This window comes from Nycticebus coucang, chromosome 1 (assembly GCF_027406575.1).
Source record: "Nycticebus coucang isolate mNycCou1 chromosome 1, mNycCou1.pri, whole genome shotgun sequence".
NCBI classification, from domain to species: domain Eukaryota; kingdom Metazoa; phylum Chordata; class Mammalia; order Primates; family Lorisidae; genus Nycticebus; species Nycticebus coucang.
In genome coordinates, this window is record NC_069780.1 from 136,992,125 (window position 1) to 137,017,161 (window position 25,037).

A 25,037-nucleotide genomic window follows, 5' to 3' on the forward strand; every position below is an offset into this window, starting at 1 on the left:
GCAGGCAGCCAGCTGTCCTTCAGCAGAAACACCGCTCTAAGCACCAAGGTATTTGCTTAGAGCCCATTTCGTGAATATTGGGCACATACTATGTGCCACGCATCACAGCCAGCACTGGGGGGGACACAAAAGTAAACAGGACGTGACCCCTTAGGCAAGGACCCCACTGTCTAATCATGGAAAACCAGTTCTCTAAGTAACAGTTTCAGCCCCATCCACTGCACAGATAAGCCTGGATTCTAAAAAAAAATCCCTGTTTTTCCTTTTTCATTTCTCTCAGCTGTTCCAGGCAATCTGTCTGGACACATATTAATTCTTCAGCTTTTTTCTAGTTGTAATTACTTCTGATTCTGTTAGTCACAGAGGGATTGCTACACCGTCACTCTCCTCAACTTTGCACCTTGATGGTTTGTCAAAGAGGTCCTACTGATCGGAAGCAGGCAGAGTAGGTGACAGCACTGGTGACATCATGACATCACAGTGTTTCCCAGCTGAGGAATGGACACATGAGGGTGGTCTAGCATCATCCAGCCACACAGAGGAGTGCAGCACTGACACGCACTACAACTTGGAAGAACCCTGACAACGCCATGCTGAGTAGGACATGCCAGACACAAAAGTTCCACTAGCATCTTCCATGGTGTCCTTTCCGGGGTGGCTGCTACAAAGAGAACCAGCCCTGACTGGGAGGTAAGGGAGATCCCTGGACCCAGGCCTTCTCTCTCTGGAGCCCATCTCCTGCCCACCAGGCCCAGTCCCTCTAATCAGCTGGGTCCCCTCCAGCAGGAGCGGCCCTGCCCCACACGGTGCAGAGCCAAGTGCTTACCTCCGTGCTAACTGCTTCATCGGAAGGGTTGATCAGGACCACTGTTTCCAAAACGTCACTTCGGTGATGAAGGATCTTTTGTCCTGTAGGCATAAAAACACACACAAAGGAGGAGATGTTTAGCTTTTCCGGGTGAAAGCTGCCCCGCCTGCTTCTAAGATAGCAGATTTTCTGCCTCCAAGGACGTGGCACTGGGACTCTCACACTATCTTGGGGAACACAATTGTGCTTCTACACAGGAGGGTTGCAGACAGTAGTGGGGTCCTCCGAAGCTGGGAATGTGTGGTCTGGGGCTGCTCACACTCCCAGGCAGCCTCCGTGAGGTAATGGCGGGTTTTCATCTGAGGGTGGACGCCAGGAAAACTCAACTGGGCCCTTGACACTTCCTTTCTCATGGTAATTGGGGATGTTTCTCCGTATCAGCCTTTCTTCTGGTGAGAACTGTGCTGAGATTAATTAGGAGCCTTATTGTGAAATGAATGACATCCAGAAACCCCAGCTAACAATTAGCCCAACAAGCAGAATGGCTGTCTGAGGCAGGCTCACAGTCTGTTGGAGTATTCATTAATTAATTCACTTGCTCACTGAAACTGGAGAAACTATGAGGAAGTGAAGTGGAGAATAGCCCTCCTGCAGGATGGGGTGGCCAAATTGCCCCCCAAAGACACGCAAAGAAGATGGAGAATCTGGCAGGGCGTTGGGTGGGTTGGGGGTTCTAAGGAGAGCTGACATACTGCGCTGCAGGCCCTGGCTCCACCCCCTGCCTTCCCACACCTCAGACATCCCACAGTCAGCCTGTGGCTAACCAGCCCTCTTGCCAAACTGAACAGAGGCCTGTGATGACCCTCTATATGCCTGTCCCTCTCTGGACGATGTGATGAAATTGATCAGGCAGATGTGTGGTCAGAGTTGGGGGTACAGACTGTACCAGCTGACAAGGGACAGAGAAGAGGAGTGTTCCCTCAGAAGAGCAGGAGGGAGACCCATGGTTGGAAGGGTAGACCAGAACATGGCAGCTGCTTGGAAGTACTGTGACGGCTCGGGTGACAGGAGGAAACAACTCCAAGGGAGACAGACACAGAAGGACACAAATGCAAGTGGAGAAAATAACCAAAACAACTGTTTTCCAGGAAAATAGTTTGGCACTTCTTCAAAAAGCTAAAATACAATTATTGTGTGACCCAGCAATTCCACTCCTAGGTGAAATTGAAAGCAGAAGCTCAGGCTGGACACAGTGGCTCATGCCTATAATCCCAGCACTCTGGGAGGCCAAGGCAGGAGGATCCCTTGAGCTCAGGAGTTCAAGACCAGCCTGAGCAAGAGCGAGACACTGTCTCTACTAAAAACAGAAAAAACTACCCAGGTCTTATGGCGGCCACCTGTAGTCCCAGCTACTCAGGAGTCTAAGGCAGGAGGATCGCTTGAACCCAGGAGTTTGAGGTTGCTGAGAGCTAGGTACTCTAGCCTGGGGCAACAAAGCAAAACTCTCTCAAAAAAAAAAAAAACAGGAGCTTGAATAGATACTTCTATGTCAATGGGAACTGCAGCATTATTCACAGTAGCCAAAAAAGCAAGCCAACCCAAATATCCAGCTCTGTGTGAGTAGGTAAAATGTGGTATATCCATACAATGGTATATTATTCAGCCATAAAACAAAATGAAGTTCTGATGATGCCATAACCTAATGGATGAACCTAGAAAATAGTATGCTAAATTAGATAGGTTGACACAAAAGGAGAAATATGGTATGACTTATTTACATGAAATGTAAGAACAAGAAATGTTCTAGAACAAGAAAATTCTTATAGTCAGAGAGTAAGGGAAGGGCACTGGGGAGTTACTGTTTAATAGCTACAGTTTCTGTTTGGGGTGATGATAATGTTTTTAAAATAGAGGTGATGGTTGTACAACCTTCATCAGCAATTAACCTGAAATTAATAACACTGAGTCGTATGCTTAAAAATAGTTCAAATGGCAAATTTTATGTTTTTGCATATAATCACAACTTCGAAAGTAATAAGGTAATATATCAGAACATTGGTACACTTTAAACGAGTGCCTTGCATGGTATGCAAATTCTATCTCAATAAAGCAGTTAGGAAATAAAAAAAGAAAGCAATCCGAAGTTCACAACTTAGGATATTTTTTTTTCTTCTCTAACATCAAGGACCAGAAGTACAACGGAAACAGAAACATGTGGAAATGCTTACCACCTATCACCACTGCCATGATCAAGCCCAATCTCCTCCAGCACCTTACTTGTTCTAACAGCCCGCACTTCCCAATAAATCCCACATCACATATAAAAGAAGCACAAGCAGAAGGATAGTGGTGTCAGGCACTGTTCTAATAAGACTCACGTAATCCTCAGAAGAGCCCATGACACAGACACTGGGATTTCCCCCCTTCTCCGTGGGGAACAATGAGTCTATAGAAGAGAATTAACTAGCTCCGGTCACACAACTAGTAAGCTGGGGAGCCAGGATTTGGATCCAGGTCAGCTGGCTCTAGAGTCCCTCCGTTTCACTGCCCTATGGTGCTAGTTACTGGAACCAGAATTTGGGAGAGCAGACAAGGAACAGGCATTACATGCCAAAGGCGAGCTGTGGAAAGTCCAAAGGAATAAAATCAGAAATGTGCTTAAATAAGCACGAGGGCAAAGAGCCTTCGGAGAAGAATATTGGCCCCAAAAGGCAAGGGAAGCAGAATGCCTGCATAAAAGGGGGTAAAATTAAGAGAAAGTAGGTGACGTTCATTCCAAACACTTAAAAATGAAGAAACTCCAAAACAGAACAATGTCACACAGTTTGAGCAGGCAAAGAACGGAGGTTTTATGTATTTATGTATTTCTTTATAGACAGAGTCTCACTCTGTCCCCGCTGTAGCGTCACAGCTCACAGCAACCTCAAACTCCTGGGCTCAAGTGATCCTCTTGCCCCAGCCTCCCAAGTAGCTGGGACTACAGGCACCTGCCACAATGCCTGGCTAGTTTTTCTATGTTCAGTAGAGACAGGCTGGTCTGAAACTCCTGAGATCAAACAATCCACTCGCCTCAGCCTCCTGGAGGGCTAGGACTACAGGCATGAACCACCATGCCCAGCCAGAACTGAGGTTTAAGAAGAATAAATTATAGGAAAGAAATTTCGTGTATTATGAATGCTAAATTTGGGGGCATTGCTCATTGCTTTTTGGCTTTTTTTTTTTTTTTTTTTTGAGACAGGGTCTTGTTCTGTCTCTAGGCTACAGTGTTGACGTAGCTCACTGCAATCTCAAACTCCTGGGCTGAAGCAATGGTCTCCCATGTCAGCTTACCCAGTAGCTGGAACTACAGGCACAAGCTACCACACCTGGTTAATTTTTCTATTTTTAGTAGAGACGGGAGAATCTCGGGAGAATCTCACTCTTGCTTAGGCTGGTCTCGAACTCCTAGCCTCAAGCAATTTTCTCACCTCTGCCTCCCAAAGTGCTAGGATTATAGGCCTATAGCCACTACACCATGCTTTTTGGCTTTTTGATTGTTTTTGACAACAATATGCATTGAACATTAAAGCAAAAGAAAATCAAATTGAACAAGCAAGCGATAAAATGAAAATCGGCAAAACACATAAAACTAGCCTCTTTGTAGGTCTTTCCCTCAGTGGCCTCCTTGAAACAAAGATTTCAGGAACTTCAAAAGCACCGAAGTTGAGGCAAAATGAAGCAAAAGCTTATGACTAAGGAGAAGTGAACAGTCATTTCCTTGGTCATACTTTGGATGTGAGCACCCAGATCGTCAGGCACAGTGTCCAGGTGTGACTGCCATCCTGACTGTACTCTGTAGAAATCCACAGAAGTAGGCTTGAGCAAGGTGCATAGAAGAGGCCCCCACCCCCAAAGCCGGTAATAAACTCAGAGCCCCTTTCTTTCCTAAGTGTTAATACGCAATGCCCCCAACCTTGCTAACTACACCCATCAACACGCACATCCAAACAACAGTAGCTCTGCGCAGCCCAGCCCCTGCCCACTCGTCCTTACCCTCCCCAGACACACAACAAGGCCGCCTGCTACCCGGCGCTCCCTTCTTACCATTAGCCAGAAGTTCCTTTCCTCTTTGGCTTCATCGCTGACAAACACAACAAATGCCATGTGACAGCTGTTGTTTACCTCTACTCCTCCCAAATCAATTTTCAAACCAGTTTGTCCAGGAATTCAACCAACGATGTTCTTTTTGTCCATCTTTGGAAATCCCGGGAGGAATGGCACGGACGTGCACCAAGATGCCATTGCTGCTCCTTCAACAAAAGCCTTTTTATGAGATTGGATTTGAATGAAGGCAGGGATTTAAAGGGACAGAGAGAAGCTTCTAGTTCTTGTCACAGCCGACTGTTGGCCAGATTCTTCCCTGGGACAATGTAACCAGGGGCAGGGCCACCACAGCATCTGGCCAAGCTGGGGCCTTGGCCCCCCAGGCAGCCTCATGGAGGCAGGCAGGCGGCTCTCAGCTGGGATGCTGGGATACTCACACAGTTGCATATTTGGGGAATGTTTCACACTGGGAAGCGGGCCAGGCGTTCTGAAGCAGAGGCCACCACCCTCGCCTGTAAAGGTCTCATTCAGTTGTTTCAGAAAAGAAGTTCCCAGGAAAGAAAGGCATCCCATCCCTCTCTCTCCCCCCACCATTCGGGTCTGCAGTCTCCATGCCACACCTCACAGGGAAACCATAAGGCAGCCCTGGGACTAGTGAACTTCCCTCAGCTCTGGTGTGAGGGAAGCAAAAGCGTGGGCTTGAGATGGCAAGATTGTGTCACTTACTGCTCCAGGAAGAGAAAGACTTTCTGGGCCGCTCCACAAAACTCAGCGTGATTGTGAAGGCTCGACCTGGGTGGGGGCTGGGGGCAGCAGAGAAGACTGTTGTGTGACTAAAAGGGGTCTGCTCCATCTCAGAATCAAAAGAGGACGGTCTGGGGACCCTGGAAGCACCAGGGGCCTTTCAGACAATAAGACTTTTTTGTTTGTGCTTGTCCAAAGCTGTGTTCAGAGCTCAAAAAGAAGCCTGTACATTTCAGTTATTGCTGGGTTTTTTTTCCCTTTTTAAAAAATCTGACAGATTAATTGAATATATGTGTTTTTTAAGGTTGAGCTGTTTTAGTGGTTTATGTTTTTTACTAAAATCCACATGATTTTGAAATCTCTTCAAGAAAAATGTTATTTTCTACATACATAAATTTCCAGGATGCTTGTGGGGTCTCTTTGCCACAGAGTTTAAGACTCCTGTAAACACACACACACACACACACACACACACACACACACACACACACACACCGGGCTTCTCACTGGTTTCAGAAGAACATAGAAATTCTACTTCTACTTAGTGTGAAAGGGAGAAGATAAGGAGGGTTCTGAAATCACTGGTAACCAGGACTGAGAGTCAGTGCTGGGGCAGGGGCTGTAGCCGGGAGAGAAGCCCTCCTGCCACTCCCCTGCCCCGGCCCCGGCCTCGATGCTGCATGTTTTCCTACCAACTTCTTCCAGCTCTTACCCACGGCCCCTCAGAAAAGCCATTTGATACTATGATTCAACACTAGAAAAACTTCCAATGTCAAGGTTCCAGCGTTGGACATGCATGAGATAAGGACTGAGATTATTTAGCTAACAGTGAGGTTTGGGAGACCAAGAGATGGCCAGAAGCACAAAGTGTTTTGATTTCAAAGACTGATTTCATTAGAAGGAAAAAGGGACGGAGGGAGAGAGGGAGAGGGAAGGAAGTCAGGAGGAGAGGGAAGATCAGTTAAGGGTTCTTCAAGTCAACCTCTTCACCCAAGTGGATGTTTTGACCCTCCAGCTCCATGTGCAAAAAACACTCCCCAAGGTAAAATTTAGCTTGCTGAAAACAAGAAATGAAAGGTGCTTGGTACAGTAACTAAAAATTAATTACCAACACATCTCCCAGCAGCTTTTAATAGCAGCTTTTCAATTGAGAGCATTTCCTGGTTTCCTTTCCAGAGAACTGCACATGTAAAGCCAATGGGTGGTTGGTCTGAAAAAGAGGGAGCTGGCATGGAGGGAGGAGAGACCCCTGAATCAGCAAAGTTATCTTCTGAGTCTTCTTCTCTTCCAGAGTCCCTCAGAGAAGTCCCCTCCATCACAGCAATGGGCACTGGGCCCACGGCAGGCCCCAGGCCCAGTCCCAGCCTGGGAGGCAGGTATCTCCCAAGCTCCCTTCTCAGAAGCGGGGGAAGGTACCAGCAAGTAAGGAAGCCAGGGCTCCAGGGAGGGATCAGGGGATGATCCAGGCAATGGGGCTTACCAGAAGCCTCCCTCTGACTCCCCTGGAGGAAGGAATCACCTCTGCCATGATCACCAGGCAGGGCCAGACAACTAACTCAGGCTCATCCCCACCACGGAGGCGTTCCCAGAAAACAAAGCACTGGGAGACTCCGGATTCCCAGAGACCAACAGCACCAGGACAGAAAACAAAAAGCCAAGCACTATCAGGAAATTACACGGCCTCCCTCTCAGGAAGCGCGACTCCTAACCCTGGAAGGACTTTGATTTCTCAGGGACCCTCATACATCAAATTAACTCCTCCACTTGACTCATCTTCTCATGTTTACCTGCTTTTGCAGCTCTCAGTCTGAGCCCAGACTTTGTCTAGGTTGGGGTCTCAGAGCCAACAGCAAACGTGGGTAAAAGGAAAAGCGTAATCAACCAACGTGCTACTGGTTGTAAGGTCACTCACCTTAAGGTGTTGGAACACCTTCTATGTGCACGTGCCATCCTCCTTGGATCAAAAATAACTGATCTATAGAAAAGGTTAGTGACAGCATCTAATCCTTTGGTCTCCAGAGTCCATCCCAAGAACACAGTAACACAGTCTTATGTGTACAGAGCACGTCCTAGTGTTCAAAGCATTCTATCCATCAGGTAGTGCCTTGTGACATTTCTGTGAAGTGAGGGGAGCTAATATTGCTACGGCCTCTTCATGAATCAAAGAGCTGAGATATACTGACTTGCCCAAGACCTCGCAGGCTATGGAAAAGCAGAACTGGGACCCCCGTCTTATTCCATGAGACCACTCAGTGCTGTGACAGTATTCCTTTTTCTTCCTTTTCCTGATCCACTCTCATCCAAAATATTTTAAAGTTGTGATGTCAAGATTCCCCTCTGTAAGAGGTACATGTGCAGCCTGGGTCAGATGCTGGTCAGCCAAAACCTGCTGAATTGTTCTTGTGGCCGGCAGAGGACATTGGACTCCCCACACACCTCAAGGCCAATTCCTTCTTGGTTTCTACTGAACAATCAGCCAAATTCTCTCCCACATTTCCCCTGATATTCCTGAAAACAGTCTTTATTTTCTGTTGGAAATAAATTTTTGTTTCTGCATCTTTTTCATTTCTGATGTATGTTCCTAAATCCATGGCTCTCCCAATTTTGAAGATTTGAGACAATAAAAACTCCAATTAGCTTGCTGAGAACAAGAGACTTTGCAAACATTGCAAAAAAAAGAGACACTGCAAACAAGCTCAAGAGACTTTGTAAATAACGTTTTTAAATTTAAATAAATTGATCACTGCCAGGGAGTTAGACAATATTCTTCTTCTACCTTAGATATCTTTTGTGTGACAGAGAATTTAGTTATAATTTGAAGCTATCCCTAATTTTCTCCACATTTCCCGGACCTTATAGCAGTTCATCGCTTTTCTTTTTTGTTGTCATTGTTTTGGTATGTTTTCCAGGTGTCAGCTCATCATTCCAACCCATCCTTCCCTGCAGCGCTCTGCCATCTTGTGCTTAGTTTTCCTGACCTTTGGTTGCCTTGAGAAACTGCCTCCCCCAAACTTCTGGGGTCTCTCTGTTGGGGGTAGGCAGGTGCAAACAGAGCCTTCGGATTGCAGATAGTGGGCCCTGCTTTGTGGCAGAGAGAGCCTCCTCTTGCATCTCACGGCCAAGTTCCCATGCACACCCTGGAACGGGATGCCAGCAAATGACAGGCTCAGCTCCTTCTGCAGGGTTCTTGTTCCACCCGCTTCCTACATCTTCCAAAACACCAAACATCTTTGGTGTTTTCCTCCTTCCCAGGCCCCTTCTCTTAGATTCACCTCTCTCTTTTTTAAGGCCTCAAGACAAAGGGATTAGAATCAAGGCTACCAAGGGTTAGAAGTGAAAGAGAGTAGAAAAAGTAAGTTTGCTTCTTATCTTATCTTCTGGCTGAAAGAAGTAGAAATAAATATCATAGATGGCGTTGAGGAAACTCTGGTTCCCAGGAGAACACCTAAGGAGAACCGGCGATGCCTTTAATTGGCAGAAACCGAGGCTGATGGCACAGAAGTTAACCATACACAGGAGCCTTTTTCAAAGAAAAAAAGAGGCACACCCAGTGAAGGGCAACACCAGTGGTCAGGGAGCCAACTCCAGGTCTGAGAACGGGAATGAACAGCAGTCTCCTGCCCCCACTTACAGAGCACTTTCCTCTGTGCCCATGCATGCGAGCCTCAGTGACAGGGTTCCCAGGCTGAGATGAGCTGGGAGCTCCACGTCCCTGTTCTTTAAACAAAAGCTACTGCAGACAAAGGAAAATATTCATGCTCTTCATGCACGAGAAAGGACTCTGCTTTTAAAACATGAGGTATCCAGAAGCCAAGAAGAACACGTCCTCCCCAACAGCCCATGAGAAGAGCATGCACCTCCACTTCCATGACGTAAGAAATCAGAATTGCACCACCTCACAGAATGGGAGGTACGGAAGGAGCCTCACAGGGGCGACTGTTGTATTTGCATGACTGCCGAAGCTGTGCCTACACAAGTCCCAGCCAGCTCTATTCAGCAGTGGGTGTGAGAACGCAAACGCTGCCTTTGATTTGTGATGCACTTTCTGGTTTACAAATGTTTTATTTTCATGCTGCCTCATTTGCACATTACAACCATCAATGCTTATAACTCTTCCCATTTTATATATCGGGGAAACTGACAGTGATGGAACAGGTGGCTTAATAAGAGTTAGTTGACTTAGGCAGCGTCACAGAGATAAAATACGCTATTGAACTTGGTTTTAAAGCCAGCCCCTCTGACTCCTCATCCCATTCTTTTCACTGCCCCATGTGCTTCTTAGATTGTTTTAAGAGTTTGCAAGGCCCAAATCCTTACTTTTTAAAAATAAGATTTATCTGAGATACATTCTCCTTAGACTGTTACAGATTAATCCCCCCATTTGGCAGACAGGCTTGGGAATTATTTTTGTTTTGAGGAACATTTGCCACCTGCCAGGTACCCTGCCAAGAATTAGGTTAGACCAGGAGATTACCAATATCTGCTATTTTTTACCTCAAAAATGTCACTTTCACCTGGTTCAACAATTATACCTCACTTTCTTGAGACTAGAGTAGGTCTTAGAGACATTTTTAAAAAATATAAGGGTCTTTTCCAGCCTTTGTATTCCTTATGTTTTAAGAAACAGTGTGAATTACTTACAGAGAACACGGCTTTCTGGAGTTTAATTCAGGCCAATTGGTGCTATATTCATAAACTGAGCATTGAGATTAAAATATGAATGAGACAGTATCCCTATCCTGAAGGGATACCGCTTAATTAGTGAGGAGACCTGGCATTTGGGCAGTTTCTAATTCGGGAATCATTAAGTCAGAAAGAAGCAGTGTCTCACAGAGCAGGCACTCGACTGACATTTGATAGAAGAATAAATAATAAAAATGGCTAAAGTATCCTGAAGGCCTGCCCTGCGTCCAGCAGTGACCTAAATTCTTTATGTCTGTTACCTTAACCTTTGCATTAACCCATGAAAAAGACACTATTCCTATTTCACAGATGAAGAAAATGAGGCTCTGGGCAGTGGAGCAAGAGCCCAGTGGTCCTACTAATTAGTGGAGCTGGAATGGAGACCAAAGTGGTCAGGCCCCAGAGCCCAGGCTTTTAACCAATAAGCTATTTTAAAGGGAGGAAGGTAGACAGGTGACAGTGAGTTTGGTTTGGGACATTCTGAGTGTAAGGTCCCTGTGACACATCCAGGTGGCTCTGCCCAATAAATAAGCAGAGATAGGCATCTGATGCTTGGGTGACAGGTTGGGCCAGAAGCGTTGATGCTTTTGGAGAACACAGGAAGGGCCTCTTTCTGAGAACAGTCTTGGGACATGTCATTATTTAAAGGGCAGGCAAAGATAGGAGAAAGTCAGGGTCAGTGATGGAGAAAGAGCCAAGAGAAGTAATAATGGGGCCATGCCAACTCTGTCCCCTTCACCGACACCAGTGATTCTCAACTGCTGTGCTGTGCACACTGGCATGCCATGAGAGGATCTTAGGTGTGCAGCGGAAATTATTAAGGGCCATTAATTAAATTATTTTTAAAAGAAATTCAAAGCATAGTAAGTATCTTTACTCATTTTTTGATCAACATAATTTCCTTCCCGCAGAAGTTTAACTATAGGTTCAAGTGTTCCCTGAGATAAAAAAGGCTGTAAAACACTGACCTATCCCCTCCGAGGTGACCCATACTGCAGTGATGTTCTGATTCACAAATCACCTCTGCCTGGAGCAGAGTCAGGCAGAATATTTCAAAGACATTAAATAATCCAATAGTAACTCATTCCTGGTTTTCAAATTCAATCAAAAATACTCTTGGTTTGCCCTCCCTATAAACTGCTATGATACATTGCTCAGCCTCTGGACATGGCTTTATTTCTGTCAGGGGCTTGGGAAACACCTGCCTGGTGGAGGAGAGAGACTGTAGGCTGGCTGTTCTCAGAATTGTATATGCCCCACAGTCCCCAGAGGAGTGCAGGAAAATGAAGATCCACATGGCCCACCCGCAGATACTCTGGTCCAGGAGCAGCAGGCGGGCCTGGGAGTCTGCATTTCTGCAGTCTCTCAGGTGATTCTGATGGTTCTGTGGTCCATTCTTTGAGAAACAAGACACTGTAGATGATGAATGTTCTATTGATCAATAACCACATAGTAAGTGACCTCCTTTAAAATCATCCTCATATTGTTTTTATGCATTATTCTCCTAAGGTCTGAACGTAATGCTAAAATTATCTCCCATGAGAGCAAATATGATCATTAAAGGCTCAAACAACCTTTTCCAGTAAATATTGATTCTCAGAATCATTTGACAGGTTTATCCAATATTTAATTTGCCATCAAATTCCTGCCATTGATCAAATCCAGGAAAATGGTTGCCCTTTCACCCTCATCTGTTACTATCAGGACCAAATCATTACACTATTGTTCCCCCTCAACGGAAGCTTCCGTAAAAACAAAAACCAAATCAGTCTTTTTTGGTTCTTGGCTATTGAAAAAGAAACAGAAGAAATAAAAATACAAATAGCTGACATAAGACACATTACACCTAGAATCTAATAACTGCCATCCCTGGGTAAACCGTTAGTCCTAGGCCAGGGAAAAATCGGTAAGTTAATTTCTTCCCAGTGAAGTCCTAAGGGGACAATACTTCCAGCAGGAGCTGGGACACAGCCACCAGCTTGCTGATCTGCCAGGAAGGGACTCCTTAAGGGTGAGATCCTGATCTAAAAAGATGAGGCCCAAGAGAAGTGAGACTTGGTCCTGGCTGAAGTGGTACCTCAGCTGCCACCATCTGCAGTGGTAATGGAGCAGTCTCCACGCTTGGGATGACACAAATAAATCTAGTCGTATCTTTACAGCATTTGACATAAAGGCCTAGCCCACCCCGAGGGACCTGTCTGGACTGGGTTTATTTACACACTGCATCGTTCCACAGGGAGGAGGAGATGGCTGGGCTGTACTCACTGAGCGTCAGCACCCGTGTATTTCCACATCCCCTGTGCCTGTGTCACTCCATCATGGGTGGCTGCTTGACTTCCCAGAAGAGGACGCCAGTTCTTAGTGACCTTGGGGCTGCCCTCTCCCAGGGCTGAAGAGTGATTCTCAGCACAGCTGGGGAACAGCCCTGATTCCTTGTTTCTTTCTTGTTCTCTGCCCTTAGTTACATGCCCTGTCTAGGGAACCAAAATGATGTCTCACTTAGAGTTGGGTTCTCAACTTTTCTGAATTGACTTTATTTGAATCCCAAGCATGCTCATGCCATTTTTATTTTATTTTATTTTATTTATTTGAAGACAGAGGCTCACTCTGTTGCCCTGGGGTTGAGTGCTGTGGTGTCGTAGCTCACATCAACCCCAAATTCTTGTGCTCAAGGCTCGGCGCCTGTAGCACAGTGGTTAGGGTGCCAGCCACAAACACCAAGGCTGGTGGGTTCAAAACCTCCTGGGCCAGCTAAACAACAATGACAATTGCAACAAAAAAATAGCCATGTGTTGTGGCGGGCGCCTGTAGTCCCAGCTACTTGGGAGGCTGAGGCGGGAGAATCTCTTAAGCCCAAGCTTTTGAGGTTGCTGATCCTCCTGCCTCAGCCTCCCAAGGAGCTGGGGCTACAAGCAGCTGCCACAACACCTGGCTCGTTTTTCCTATTTTTAGTAGAGATGGGGTCTTGCCCTTGCTCCAGCTGGTCTCAAACTCCTAAGCTCAAGCAATTCATCGGCCTCAGTCTCTCAGAGTGCTAGGATTACAGGGGTGTCATTCCACTTTCAAATACCTTTTCTTTAGATCTGTGGCCCATGGGTGGTCTTTCAACATGTTTATGGCATCTGTAAGCTCCATCCTTGACCGTGTTAATCTCACAAGTAGCTCGAGAACAACCATCATATTTGCTCACATTTTTCTCTTTCTGAGCAGGGAAGAAGTACATCTTCCCTCCGCCTTTTCATTTAATCCTCTTCCATTCTTTGCACGTTGTCCTAATAAATGGCAGGAGAAGGGTGCCATTTTTGAAGACTTGGTAAGCTACAGGAACAGAAAGCTTAGATACTTTAACCCCATTTCCTAGACAGTAAAGAGGACCATGCAATAAAGTCTTGTCAGGTTAACTACTCCGACTGTCACGCCTTCAGAGGATCTAACACAGGACAATGAGCTCCCGCGTATAGGCTAGTTCCAGCTCCTCTCGTGGGCAGGAGAAATTTAGTAGAAGAATATTCTCCAACTAAACCCTGCACCTCTCCTCCCTCACCCAAATCCAAAGCCCACATTGCAGCAGTATGACTTTTATTAAAATAGTAAAAAGGAAGTAGTATATGAACGAATGTAGTATTCTCTGAGGAACATCATACACAGAGTAGACCTTCTTGCTGTACACCATTGTTTTCAGAGCAGATAAAGAGATGTGGAACCCAGCTTGCCGTTCCCTCTGGCCTGCAAGGAATCTTAATTTGATGACCAGAATGCAGGCTCTCGGTGTTCAAGTCAGTCACCAAGTTTTTTTATTTCATTTAATAGCATCAGATTTAAATGAGCCATATAGTAAAGCTTACATAAAGTAAATGGGTAATTAACAATGCTGATTTGTTCATTTAATTTACACTAAAAACAAAAATTTCAGTAAATCAGATATTCATGCCCACTTGTCCCCCCCCCACCACCAGTGGGACAGTTGACTTGCAGATTGCACCTATTAAATAAAGGGTGTTGTTGGTGTTGTTGAATACCCTTTACTGAGCCATAAAATAAGTCACATACCTACTTAAATTAAATCCATTCCTTACAGATACAGCTCTTGTTTTATTTACCTTGGGAATATCTCCCTCTCCACCTCAATTCCCAGAGTTGTCTCTTCCCCCAAATTCTGACAGTGGTTAAGGATCTCCGTATCACTAGATATGAGGTCAGACAATTAAGTTCATGAACTCACCTAGAAAAGTGCTACATACCTCATTCCTGGATATCAACTACAGTCATCTTCAAAGTACTCCCCTAGGAAGCTCTGCACTGAGCACTTTTTCTAAGATGAGTTTACAAATTTAATTGCCAGACCTCATAGGATGATGGCTCTCACTGCCATTCCAGAAAAAGAGTTTCAAAATTTCTTTGAAGGATGGACTAGGAACTGGCATGGGTACATAGCTTCCCACAGGAGTACCTCAAAGTGATATTCAGCAATGAGGTTAGATAGCACTTTTTCTAGGATAACTTTGAAAACGCAATGGACCTTGTATAGAGGAATTGAAGTACTTGGATATTTACAAATTAATGCCTACAACTAACTTATAACATCTTAGTTAACGAAATGCTTTCACATATTTCCATGTACAGCATCTCATGTGAACATCCTGTAAAGGTGGCAATTTTAATGTAAATCTCACAGAGCCGGGATCCAAGCCTTTCACCTGTAGAATTCAGGCAATAATGATCTTCTGCAAAACAAGACCACTAAAAATGTAGATACCCACATTAACACACACAAACACCTGTTTCATTTCTGAGTGAGATTTAATTTAACAGTTTTTTAAAAGCCGTTAAAAACAGTTTAATTGAAATGCTGCCTTTGGAAGTGAGAAAATCAGGTGATCTACCTTCAGGATGTGAAAAATATACACCTGGGCCATCATTAGCAGAAAGCCCAATGCCATACATAAATAATTAAAAAGGAAATACTATCTAGCTCTTTTCATGTGGGTTAGGGCCAAAAATGCCCTGAAGTGTCAGGAGTTGTTTGCATTTGTTTGGTTTTCTCATAAGTGTGTTGGGTTTTGCCTCTGGTCATTCACCCACCCCTTACGATCCCTTCAGGAACTAAGATCAGGCCTCATTAGAAAGTTTCGTAAGTCACCATCAACAGGGTGCTATGGCATGTCACTAAATCATACCTTTTGGGGAAGGTTCATTTCTTACTGTCAATATTTATTGATTGATTGATTGATTTAGACAGTCTCACCCCCAGCTAGAGTGCATCAGCTTCATCATAGCTCACTGCAACCTCAGCCTCCTGCCTCAAGTGATCCTCCTGCCTCAGCCTCCTGAGTAACTGGGACTACAGATGTGCACTACCACACAGACTAATTTGTCTATTTTTTGTAGAAACAGAATCTTGTTCTCACTCCGGCTGGTCTTGACCTCCTGAGTTCAAGCAATCCTCCTACCTCAGCCTCCTAGGGTGATAGGATTACAGGTGTGAGCCACCACACCTGGCCTAACAATTTATTTTAAAATGAGTATCATTGACCTCCAGGAGACTATAGCTGAACAGATACAGCTACAGACTTAGGAAAATGTGACGTAGCAAACAAAAGAAATTAAATCCAGGGCCACATATTTAACTAATGTTTATTTAACAGAGATTTGTTTCTGACATGATGCAGTGAAATTTGGCCATCAGGTATTTTCAAGGTACTAATAAATGTATTCTGAACCAACAGATGTTGCTCTCCCAAGAAACAGGTCAGAAACCTAGAACAAAGAGCAAGTCAGACAAAATAGGTACATTCTGTCTTCATCTGTCTTTTAAGAAAGACTGAAATTCCAGTTTAGAATAAATTCTGGGAGGGGAAAAATAATCTGAGCACTCTGGGAAAACTTGCTCTTGAATAAAAAAAGAACCTGCATTTTAATTTCCATGAGAAGTAACAGTTTCTCAAAAGAAAGGTAGCGTGCATAAAATCACTTTTCCGTTCCTACCTTGCATTAGTCTCTGTTAGGTATTTTTTATATATTAATCCACTTGGGATATACGTAATTATTCATATGTATGCTAATCGAAATTCTTACCATGCATTTTCTTTGCTGTTTCACAAATAGTGTAAGTTGGGAGTTTATTTTGACCCTGTAAAAATGCCAACAAGTCAGCCAGCTCTGGAGAAGAATGGGCTAAATCAGGCTCCCCCGAGTACAACTAAAAGAAAGAACATCTGATTCCTACTCAGAAAGCAAGGCTGACACCTTATTTATTTTGAACAGAGGCTGTTGCTGGAGAAGCTGGAAGTTGAAACAGAGTGCAGTAAAGTTGCAGAGGGCTCTACTGCTCGGTTCAAACTCAGCTATCTGGAAAATGCAAAGATTTAAAATTAAAGGTTGAAAAGGCAGGCGGTGAGCGAGGCATTCCTCAGCTCGGGGCCTTGGCCGAGCAGCACCAGCTGGCTGGCGGAAGGAGCTGAGGGGACAGCAGCCAGGGGCAGAAGCTGAGGGGACAGGGCTTGGCTGGCTTTCTGTGGGTCAGTTGCCCAATGGCTATTCCAGCTCACTGTTTTCTCACAATTCTTAAAGGATATAACCTGTTGCTTTCATGTGTTATTTGTGCTGGTCTGAAAAATATTTGCATTGCCTATATAGGGCTAATCAAACTCATTGTGGAATTTCTTGTTTCATATCTACAAAAGTAGTCTAAACAATTAATTTCATTTTTTTTTTTTTTCAGTTAAAAGAAAATTAAGGGTTATTGGTAGAAAGAGACAAAGTCCATTACCAATACTTCAACTCTTCGGACCTTGATGTCAATGATAAAGGAAAAATATATATCTCTTCTCTGGTCCCTTTTCTTTCAATATGAAATGTCTGTGTACTCCACAGCTTCATTAGACAAATCATTCTTTTGGCATTTTGGTCTGTTTTTTTGATTTCAAGAATGACAGTCTCCAAAGGGTATCTAATGAAATACTAGAGGTATGTGGCTTGACACACACACAAAAAATTCTGCATGTACCTTTACTTATAATAAATAATTAAGTAAGTGGGCTCAATGGTGGACCCTTCCCACTTCTTATCTGAGTCTGTGGTCAACTGGGAGGTGTTGTCTAGAAAGGAAGAAGAAAAAACCAGCTCACGCTTTCTTATTAACATTTTCTAAAAGCTGTAATAACTATTCCAGAATTTCATCTGAACTTGCTAACTCTTCAGCATTTGGAGGTAGAATTTTTGCTTCTAGTTTTTAAAAAATCCAATTAGCAAATTTCAAACTACAGGACAGATACTGGGAAGATCACTGCACATGGGAAATCCTGCCCTTCTGCTCATTTATTCTGCATGAGGCTTGCATGGCACAGAGAGGTGCTGATGTAGCAGAATCGGTAGGTTTGGATCCCTGTTTCCCTTTGTTCTTTCTCTCTTTTTTTGTAATGTCAACATTTTGGTATTTCTGCATTGCCGCTTTGGTTTCAAAGCTTTCACATCACGCATTTCTCACAGGGAATAAAAAAAAGAAGAAAATACAGCAATTAGCATACACTATGTGGCTTTACCAAACTTGTGCACTCACAAACATGTCTGCGTGGCAGACAGCAGGCCATGTTCCCCCTTCACTCCTGGACTGCCCCGCCCTGCTCACAGCCTGCCATGCTGGAGATGCCGCCCCTGCCTGCCAGCTGGAGATGCCGCCCCTGCCCTCCCTTCGCTGTCAACTTTCCCAGCCAAGCCATGGCGCAGCCAGTCAGCCTTACAGGCTCAAAGTAGTACTTAATGAGTTCTCAATTCAGTTTTGACTCTGGAACCCAGCCAGCTACTGCCTGGGGCTTGCCTTTCCCTTTATATGTCACCAGAATATAGCCATAAAGACAAGTCTTGTCACTGCTGGATTTCTATGGGGAGGACTCACGCGGCCTCACATTATCACAAGGCCTTATTGGCTTCCAGTCACCTCACAGAGCCAGCGGAGGACCAGGAAGATGCCTCCAAGAGCTTGGGAGTGTCTGCTCCAACCTTCCTAGGGAGTGAATGCTGCTCTGTTGTCAGTGGGCCTTAGTCCAGCAGGGGGAGGAGGACTGGACAACATGGAGTCACACACATTCTTATAAACAGGTGCCCATCCTGTCATAAGTTCCTGGACATTCCTCTCCATCAAGGTTCCAGTGGCCAATTCTCTCCTCCCCCAACCCCCAAGGCTAGAAAGGGGTCTAGAAAATGTTGAGAAAACTCTCTGAGGCTGAAGGTGCTGGGATACACCTCATCAAAGATGCAGTTTTTCCTGCATTTGCCAAACCACAGCTAGGATATTACAGTTCAAAAATCTCAGAGCTTGGACTTGCAGCCAGAAGATCTGGGTTCAAGTCCTCTCACCAGCTGTGTAATTTGGGGCAAGTGGCTCTGAGTCCTGTCTATTAATTCCCACCTCTGAGAGTTGCTCTGAGGGAGAACACATGGAGTGTCGCAGCTACTGAAATATTTGTTATTATTATGACTTCTCCCTCCCAGTGTACCTGGTTCTGCAGTCAGCCTGTGCAGCTTCCTCCATCATAGCACTAAACATGCTCGTCCACCATGAGATCTCCTAACATGTGGTGCATGTTCTGATGACAGCACGCAAGGCTGGGCTGATGCCCTGATGAGGTTTTTAACACTTTAATTGCAATGCATGTTTTTATATGTGATGTATACGTTTGTGGGTATATCACACTGCTTTCCCTCTAGGGTAGTAGTGTAGTCCTGCTTGATAAACTGTTATGTGAACTACATCCTATCTTCTTTGTTGATTGGAGGGAAAAACTGAGGCCTGGTTCCCCTGCACCTGATTTCTGTGATGGCAGTGCATGAGCTCTATGGCTCAGACACGAGACCTGGCAAGAGACGAGATGGCAGCATCACCCAGGAAATGGTCCCACCCAGCTCATCAGCAGCCCTAAGAAGAGACCCAGAGAATAGCCAAATGAGTATTGCCCAAGGAATACTGCTCCTCAACTCAAGACACCCCAAACATTCTAACCCATAGCTGATGGTAAAAAATTTCACGACACAAATAATGTCACCCTTGTCCCCTTCCTAACCTCAATTATTATCTGAATGTGAAATAACAGCTCTTACCTGGTCTCTTTGTCTCCAGGTAGGCTCTTGTCCAATCCATTGTATAAATCACAGCTAGGAGAACTGTTTATGTACAAATTTCGTTATGGTTAAGAGCTCAGACTTTAAAACCAGACTTCATGGGTTCAAATTCCAGTTCCACCATTAACTGGCTGTTACCTCCATGTAAGTTTCTTAACTTCCCAATAACTCCATAGCCTCATTTGTACAATGAGAATAATAATAGAGCCTCTCTCACAGGGTTGCTGCGAGGTGCAAATGAGTTATCAGGTAGCATGTGCATCAGAAGGATAGTGGTAGGTAAGTGTGAGAACATTGTAAGTGTTGACATTACCCCATCTTCCCCACACTCCTCAACATCATCTTGCCGCCTTCCTTCTTAGATACATTTCAGATGTCCCAGAGCCTTTGAGATGAATCTAAGCTCCTTAACATGGCTCAGGCTTCCCATTTCAAACTTCATCTCACCCCGGGGAGAAGGGAACCCCAGGAAACCACCCGCACTTTTCTGAAGTTGTTCTCTTCTACTGGCCTTTCTGGGTCTCTGCCTGTGCTGCTCTTTTCTTCTAGATTAAAATTCATCTCCTGCTATTTACTTGGCTGTTTCCTACTTGTCCTACAAGTCTTGGAGAGATAATACCCCCACTATGGAGACTTGTGTGAATGCTCTGTGTTCAATCTGTGGTCACCAACACCATGCTGTGTCCCTCTGCCTGCTCAGGGCTGGGGCCCACTCAGGTGGCAGAAGCCAGCTTTCACAATGGCACCTGGTGCCGTCTTATAGCAGAAGCGAGGCAGTCATTCATTATTCATCAGTGGAAATGACTGTGAGAAAAAGCTGTCCTAATCAGAATGGCAGTTCGAGTACAGTAATATTGATTAAATAAGTGAATGTCAAATAGTTGAAAAGAGATCTTGCAAATAAGGCAGATTAAAATAGAGACTGATTCAGACTAAAAGTTACAGTATTTTTAAACAATTGCCTAAATGTATCCCACATAAGCTATGATTGCACTTATTCATAAATACCTGAGAATAAGTTGTTAAAAATAGATACCTGATTTAATCTAGTCATTAAATAAATTACTATATTTTACCTACAAATGGTAAAATGTGGGTGTTAAATCCAACCAACTGGTAATTTTAGTGTTTTAGAGTCCAGGCACATTTCCAGAAACTAGAGGAAGCGGCCTGGAGGTCTGAAGGGTTAGAAAAACATCCACCGTGGAGACAGATATGAAACCAAGAGCTGCTGGTCTACCTGTCAGCACTTCTAAAAAGGTGTTCCCGGTTCCGGCCGACCATCTGAAGCACACGGGGTGCTTATTATAATTATATATCACTTGGTCTGGTTGAATCAGAATCACTTAAGGCAGGGTGTTTGAAAAAAGCTTGGGGGTTCAGCCATAAAGAAAGATGGAGATTTTATATCTTCCGTATTTACCTGGAAGGATTTGGAGAATATCCTCCCAAGTGAAGTATCACAAGAATGGAAAAGCAAGCATCCAATGTACTGAATATTAATACGAACCTAATATATGAATAACTACACGCCCAATCGAGAGAAAAACACATTTAAATTCAAGGCAAGGAGTGTGGTAAGCTGTCAGCTAATGGGCACAGTGTAGAGGTATATGGCGCATACCCCGGGTAAAGGACGCAACTGCAACTTGGGCTTTACCTAACAAAGGGAAATAATGTAACCTAAACATATGCACGCTTATATTAATCTGAAAATTTTTTAATTTTTTTAAATTAAAAAAGAAAAAAGTTCAGAGTAACATTCTGATCACCAGGCGAGTTTGAGAACCTCTGTTCTGGAGATTGTTCTAGTGTTGGGTGGAGGGGTAACCTCCCTCAGAGCTTCTCTAAAGGCCTCTTTCAAGTCTAAGCTTCAGTGATTTATAACCACCTTTGAAATTGAAATTATAATAAACAACTGCCCTGAAAAAGTTCTCTTCCTTCTATCAAATTCCACAATATGGTTTGGATCAAATTAAGGACATTACCTATCAACATAGTCATCACTAGGATTTGTAACATTAGACAACTTTAAGGGGCTTACACAAGTTAGAAAATGGGGGGGGGGAGATAAAGGATAGTTTTCCAGAATGACAGAAAAAGACTTCCAGCCAGGAGAAGGAAGAATAAAAGAAGCATGGAAAGGATCCAGAGGCTAATGTGGGAACAAGAACAAACGACTGGGCAGAGAAGCCTTGCTCTATCCCATGATTGGGTGTAATTCAATCTACCAAATACTGACAGAGCTGACCCTCGGCACTGCGGGATGGGGTTAACCAAAAGAACAAGATGGTCCCTGCCTTCTGAGTACAGACACGCTGTAGCCAGGAGGACAGAAGAACACCACAGAGGTGTGTGGGGGGTTTTGAGAGGCTTGCTATACACATGACATCTAGTTAGGACCTAAAGGGTGGTTGGTGACGTGAGAGGTGAGGTGCCAGCCAGCAGGGAAGTGACAAGCCACTGGAAACATGTCTCTGGGGTGCAGAAATACAGTCCACTTAGAAGTCCTATACCTGTAACTCAGGGATACAGAAACATGAATTTGGATGGATCTATTCCAAACCCCTGTGTTACAAAGACATTAAGGTTCAGAAAGGCTAAGGGACTTGTCCAAAGTCACATGGCGAGATAATGGCAGAGCTGGGAGTAGTGTGTGTGCACCTGGGTGCCCATCCTCCCCAAGGCAGCCGATGCGGAGGCTGAGGTGCTCTGCAGACCCCGCGCCTCACGGCTGTCATCCAGACACCTTCCTCGCCTGTCTGCACTCCACAACGTAGTCAGTGGCCTCATCTCCAGTGGCACAAAAGGTATCTTTGATTCTTAATCTAGATACTGCTCAGATTACTTATTGGAAGCCACAGATGGGCTGCAAGAGAAGCAATTTTAGCTCAATTCTTAGGTTACCTATTTGGGTCAATGATGGCAAAAAACATAAACTCTCATCCATCTGGCTAAAATTGTTGGCCTGGAGCTGGTCATACAGCTTCCCTTCTTTTGGAAAAGAAATAGGCTAGAAAACAAAATTATTTGATTTACAAAACTGTTTAGAGCAGCAGGGAACTCTTTCTTATCTTTTTTTTTTTTCAAGGCAGAGTCTTACTCTATTGCCCTGAATAAAGTGCAGCGGCATGATCATCGCTCACTACAACCTCAAACCCATAGCTGGGACTACTAGCATGTCCCACCATGCCTGGCTCATTTTTACATTTTTTATAGAGATGGGGTCTTGCTCTTGCTCAGGCTGGTCGCCAACTCCTGAGTTCAGGTGATCCACCCACCTGCACCTCCCAGAATGCTAAGATTACAGGTGTGAGCCACCACACCTGGCCTGTGTTTTGGGTCTTTCTAAGCTACAAAATTTCTAGCTCTCTCTCAGCCCAAAGCAAGACAAGTACATCCACCCTGGTAACACTTGGTGGCTCAGAATCAATGAACAGCCACTGACTTCCATGGTCAGTCCAGCTCACTGCTGAAGATCTCCCCAGACAGATTCTACAACAGTCTCTAACAAATGACTCCGAGGAATCTCGTCCCCATAGCAGAGAGGGTGGGTTCTACTATGTGCCCTATTCTCCACTGTCTAAGGATTAAGAGTTTTTTGACAAGTCTTCTTCAATGTTGCCTATATACCTATCTCAAGAATAGGACTAGCTCTTTTCACTCCTTAATAGACTTAAAATGATATATTACAGAATAAAATGATCACATCATGAACTACCAATTTGATATAAACAGAAGGTGCCATGGAACAATCAATTGCAGGAACATTTATGAACCCCTCCTACCAAAAGGGATTGCAAAAAATAAGGCTTATTTTTAAACAGTGTAATCAGCCAGGCTATTCCCAGCCTACACTCATTTCCTAGACAATAGTCACAGTTGTTTAAATAACGTTAGCTATTTCTAGCCTGGAAAAGTAAATACAGGCTCATAGAAAAGTATAACTTATAGTAAAAGACCTAATACTATTGCTCTTGATTAAAGATGTTATTCACTTTTCAGAGACTTTTCAAAAACAGCTCGGAAGTGACTAGAGGAAATTTTTTGGTTTGAGGAGGTTTTTTTTTTTAGTTTCCAGCATCCAGCTGAAAACCGCCCTTTGTTCTCTGTCCCTGATCCACAATAACATCTTCCCTCCTGCTTTCCCATTCTCCTTTATACTCGAACTGAAAATGGAAGTACAAAAAAGGAAAGAAGAGAAATGGTTGAAATCTCTTCTCTTGTTCTGTCCAAAAACATTTTTACCTTCCTCCAAAGTCAAGACATTTTAGTTCTAGAAGACGCTAGATAAAGATAAGGCAATAGATAAAAAGCTAGTTGGTTAGAATTCTGACAGTGCCCGTCCTCTGCCAGGTGGAATTATTATTTCATGAGTCTAGAGGCCGCCTGTGCCATCCGCCACCCATTCTCTTGTTAGAACAATTAAGCCAAGGCTGAGCACAGTAATCCTAGCACTCTGGGAGGCCGAAGTGGTAAGATCGCTTATGCTCAGGAATTCAAGACCAACCTGAGCAAGAGCGAGACCCCATCTCTAAAAAATAGCCGGGCACTGTGGCAGGCGCCTGTAGTCCCAGCTACTTGGGAAGCTGAGGCAAGAGAATCGCTTAAGCCCAAGAGTTTGAGGTTGCTGTGAGCTGTGATGTGACAGTACTCTACCAAGGATGACAAAGTGAGACTCTGTCTCAAGAAATAAATAAATAAATAAATAAAACAACCATGCCTGAGGCCTTTGACCTCACAGTATTCAGTAATAGAAAGTTATTCCCTTTAAAAGTAGACTCAGATTCAAATGTAAATTTGGTTTGAAACTCTTCAGTTTCTGGAGGTCACCTAAAGTTTCTGTTTTATCTTCATAAATGTCCTTTTCTTTCTTTCCATCTTTCTTTATTTCTTTTTTTGAGACAGAGTCTCACTCAGTTAACCTGGCTGGGGTGCCATGGTGTCATCATAGCTCACAGCAACCTCAAACTCTTGGGCTTAAGTGATCTTGCCTCAGCCTTCCAAGTAGCTGAGACTACAGGGCCCCACCACAATACCTGGCTAGTTTTCTCTATTTTTAGTAGACACGGGTTGTCGTTCTTGCTCAGGCTCGTCTCAAACTTCTGAGATCAAGTGATCCACCTGCCTGGGCCTCCCAGAGTGCTAGGATTACAGGTATGAGCCACCTCACCTGGCCCCTTTATTCCTATCACTTAATGCCTGGCAGGTACCCTCTAAAATCCATAAATGCCAACTTTTCATTGACCATTAAAAGAGCCTAAAAGGGCCTTCCTTCTCCAGGACACATGTTAAATCATTGGCATAATGGTGTTTCTCAACAATGATACACCTGACAATCAACTTAAAGCAGGTACGCACATAGATGGCCAAGCGTTAATTACCTGCCAGTCCTCAGGACATGGGCACCTCATAGTACTCTTCCCTGTGTTTGCATCTATAATACCATCTGCCCTTTATAGTAACCTCCAGACACTGTGCATTTTTGCTTTCTCCAAAGTGATCCCAAAGAACCTCCAAAGGAGTTGAAAAAAGCAAGTCCAAATGCAGGATATTGGAAAAGTAACATATTGTTTTGACTAATAGCAAAACAATCTTCTTC

General features: G+C 44.3%; 1 protein-coding gene across 2 annotated transcripts in view; it reads right to left on the bottom strand.

Annotated features, from left to right (window-relative positions):
• MAP1B (microtubule associated protein 1B) overlaps positions 1-25,037 on the bottom strand; it is a 104,147-nt gene that overhangs the window by 24,740 nt on the left and 54,370 nt on the right. The window contains exons 1-2 of one of the 2 annotated variants that reach the window (XM_053589074.1): positions 4,892-5,088; positions 827-909 (exon numbers count right to left, since the gene is read on the bottom strand). Coding sequence is in view for 1 of the 2 variants with exons in the window: in XM_053589063.1 (XP_053445038.1) it covers positions 827-909 (83 nt within the window). In the remaining variant the exon portion in view is untranslated. Of the gene's footprint in view, positions 1-826; positions 910-4,891; positions 5,089-25,037 lie in introns of those variants that run through there. The other variant, XM_053589063.1, reaches the window with a different exon arrangement.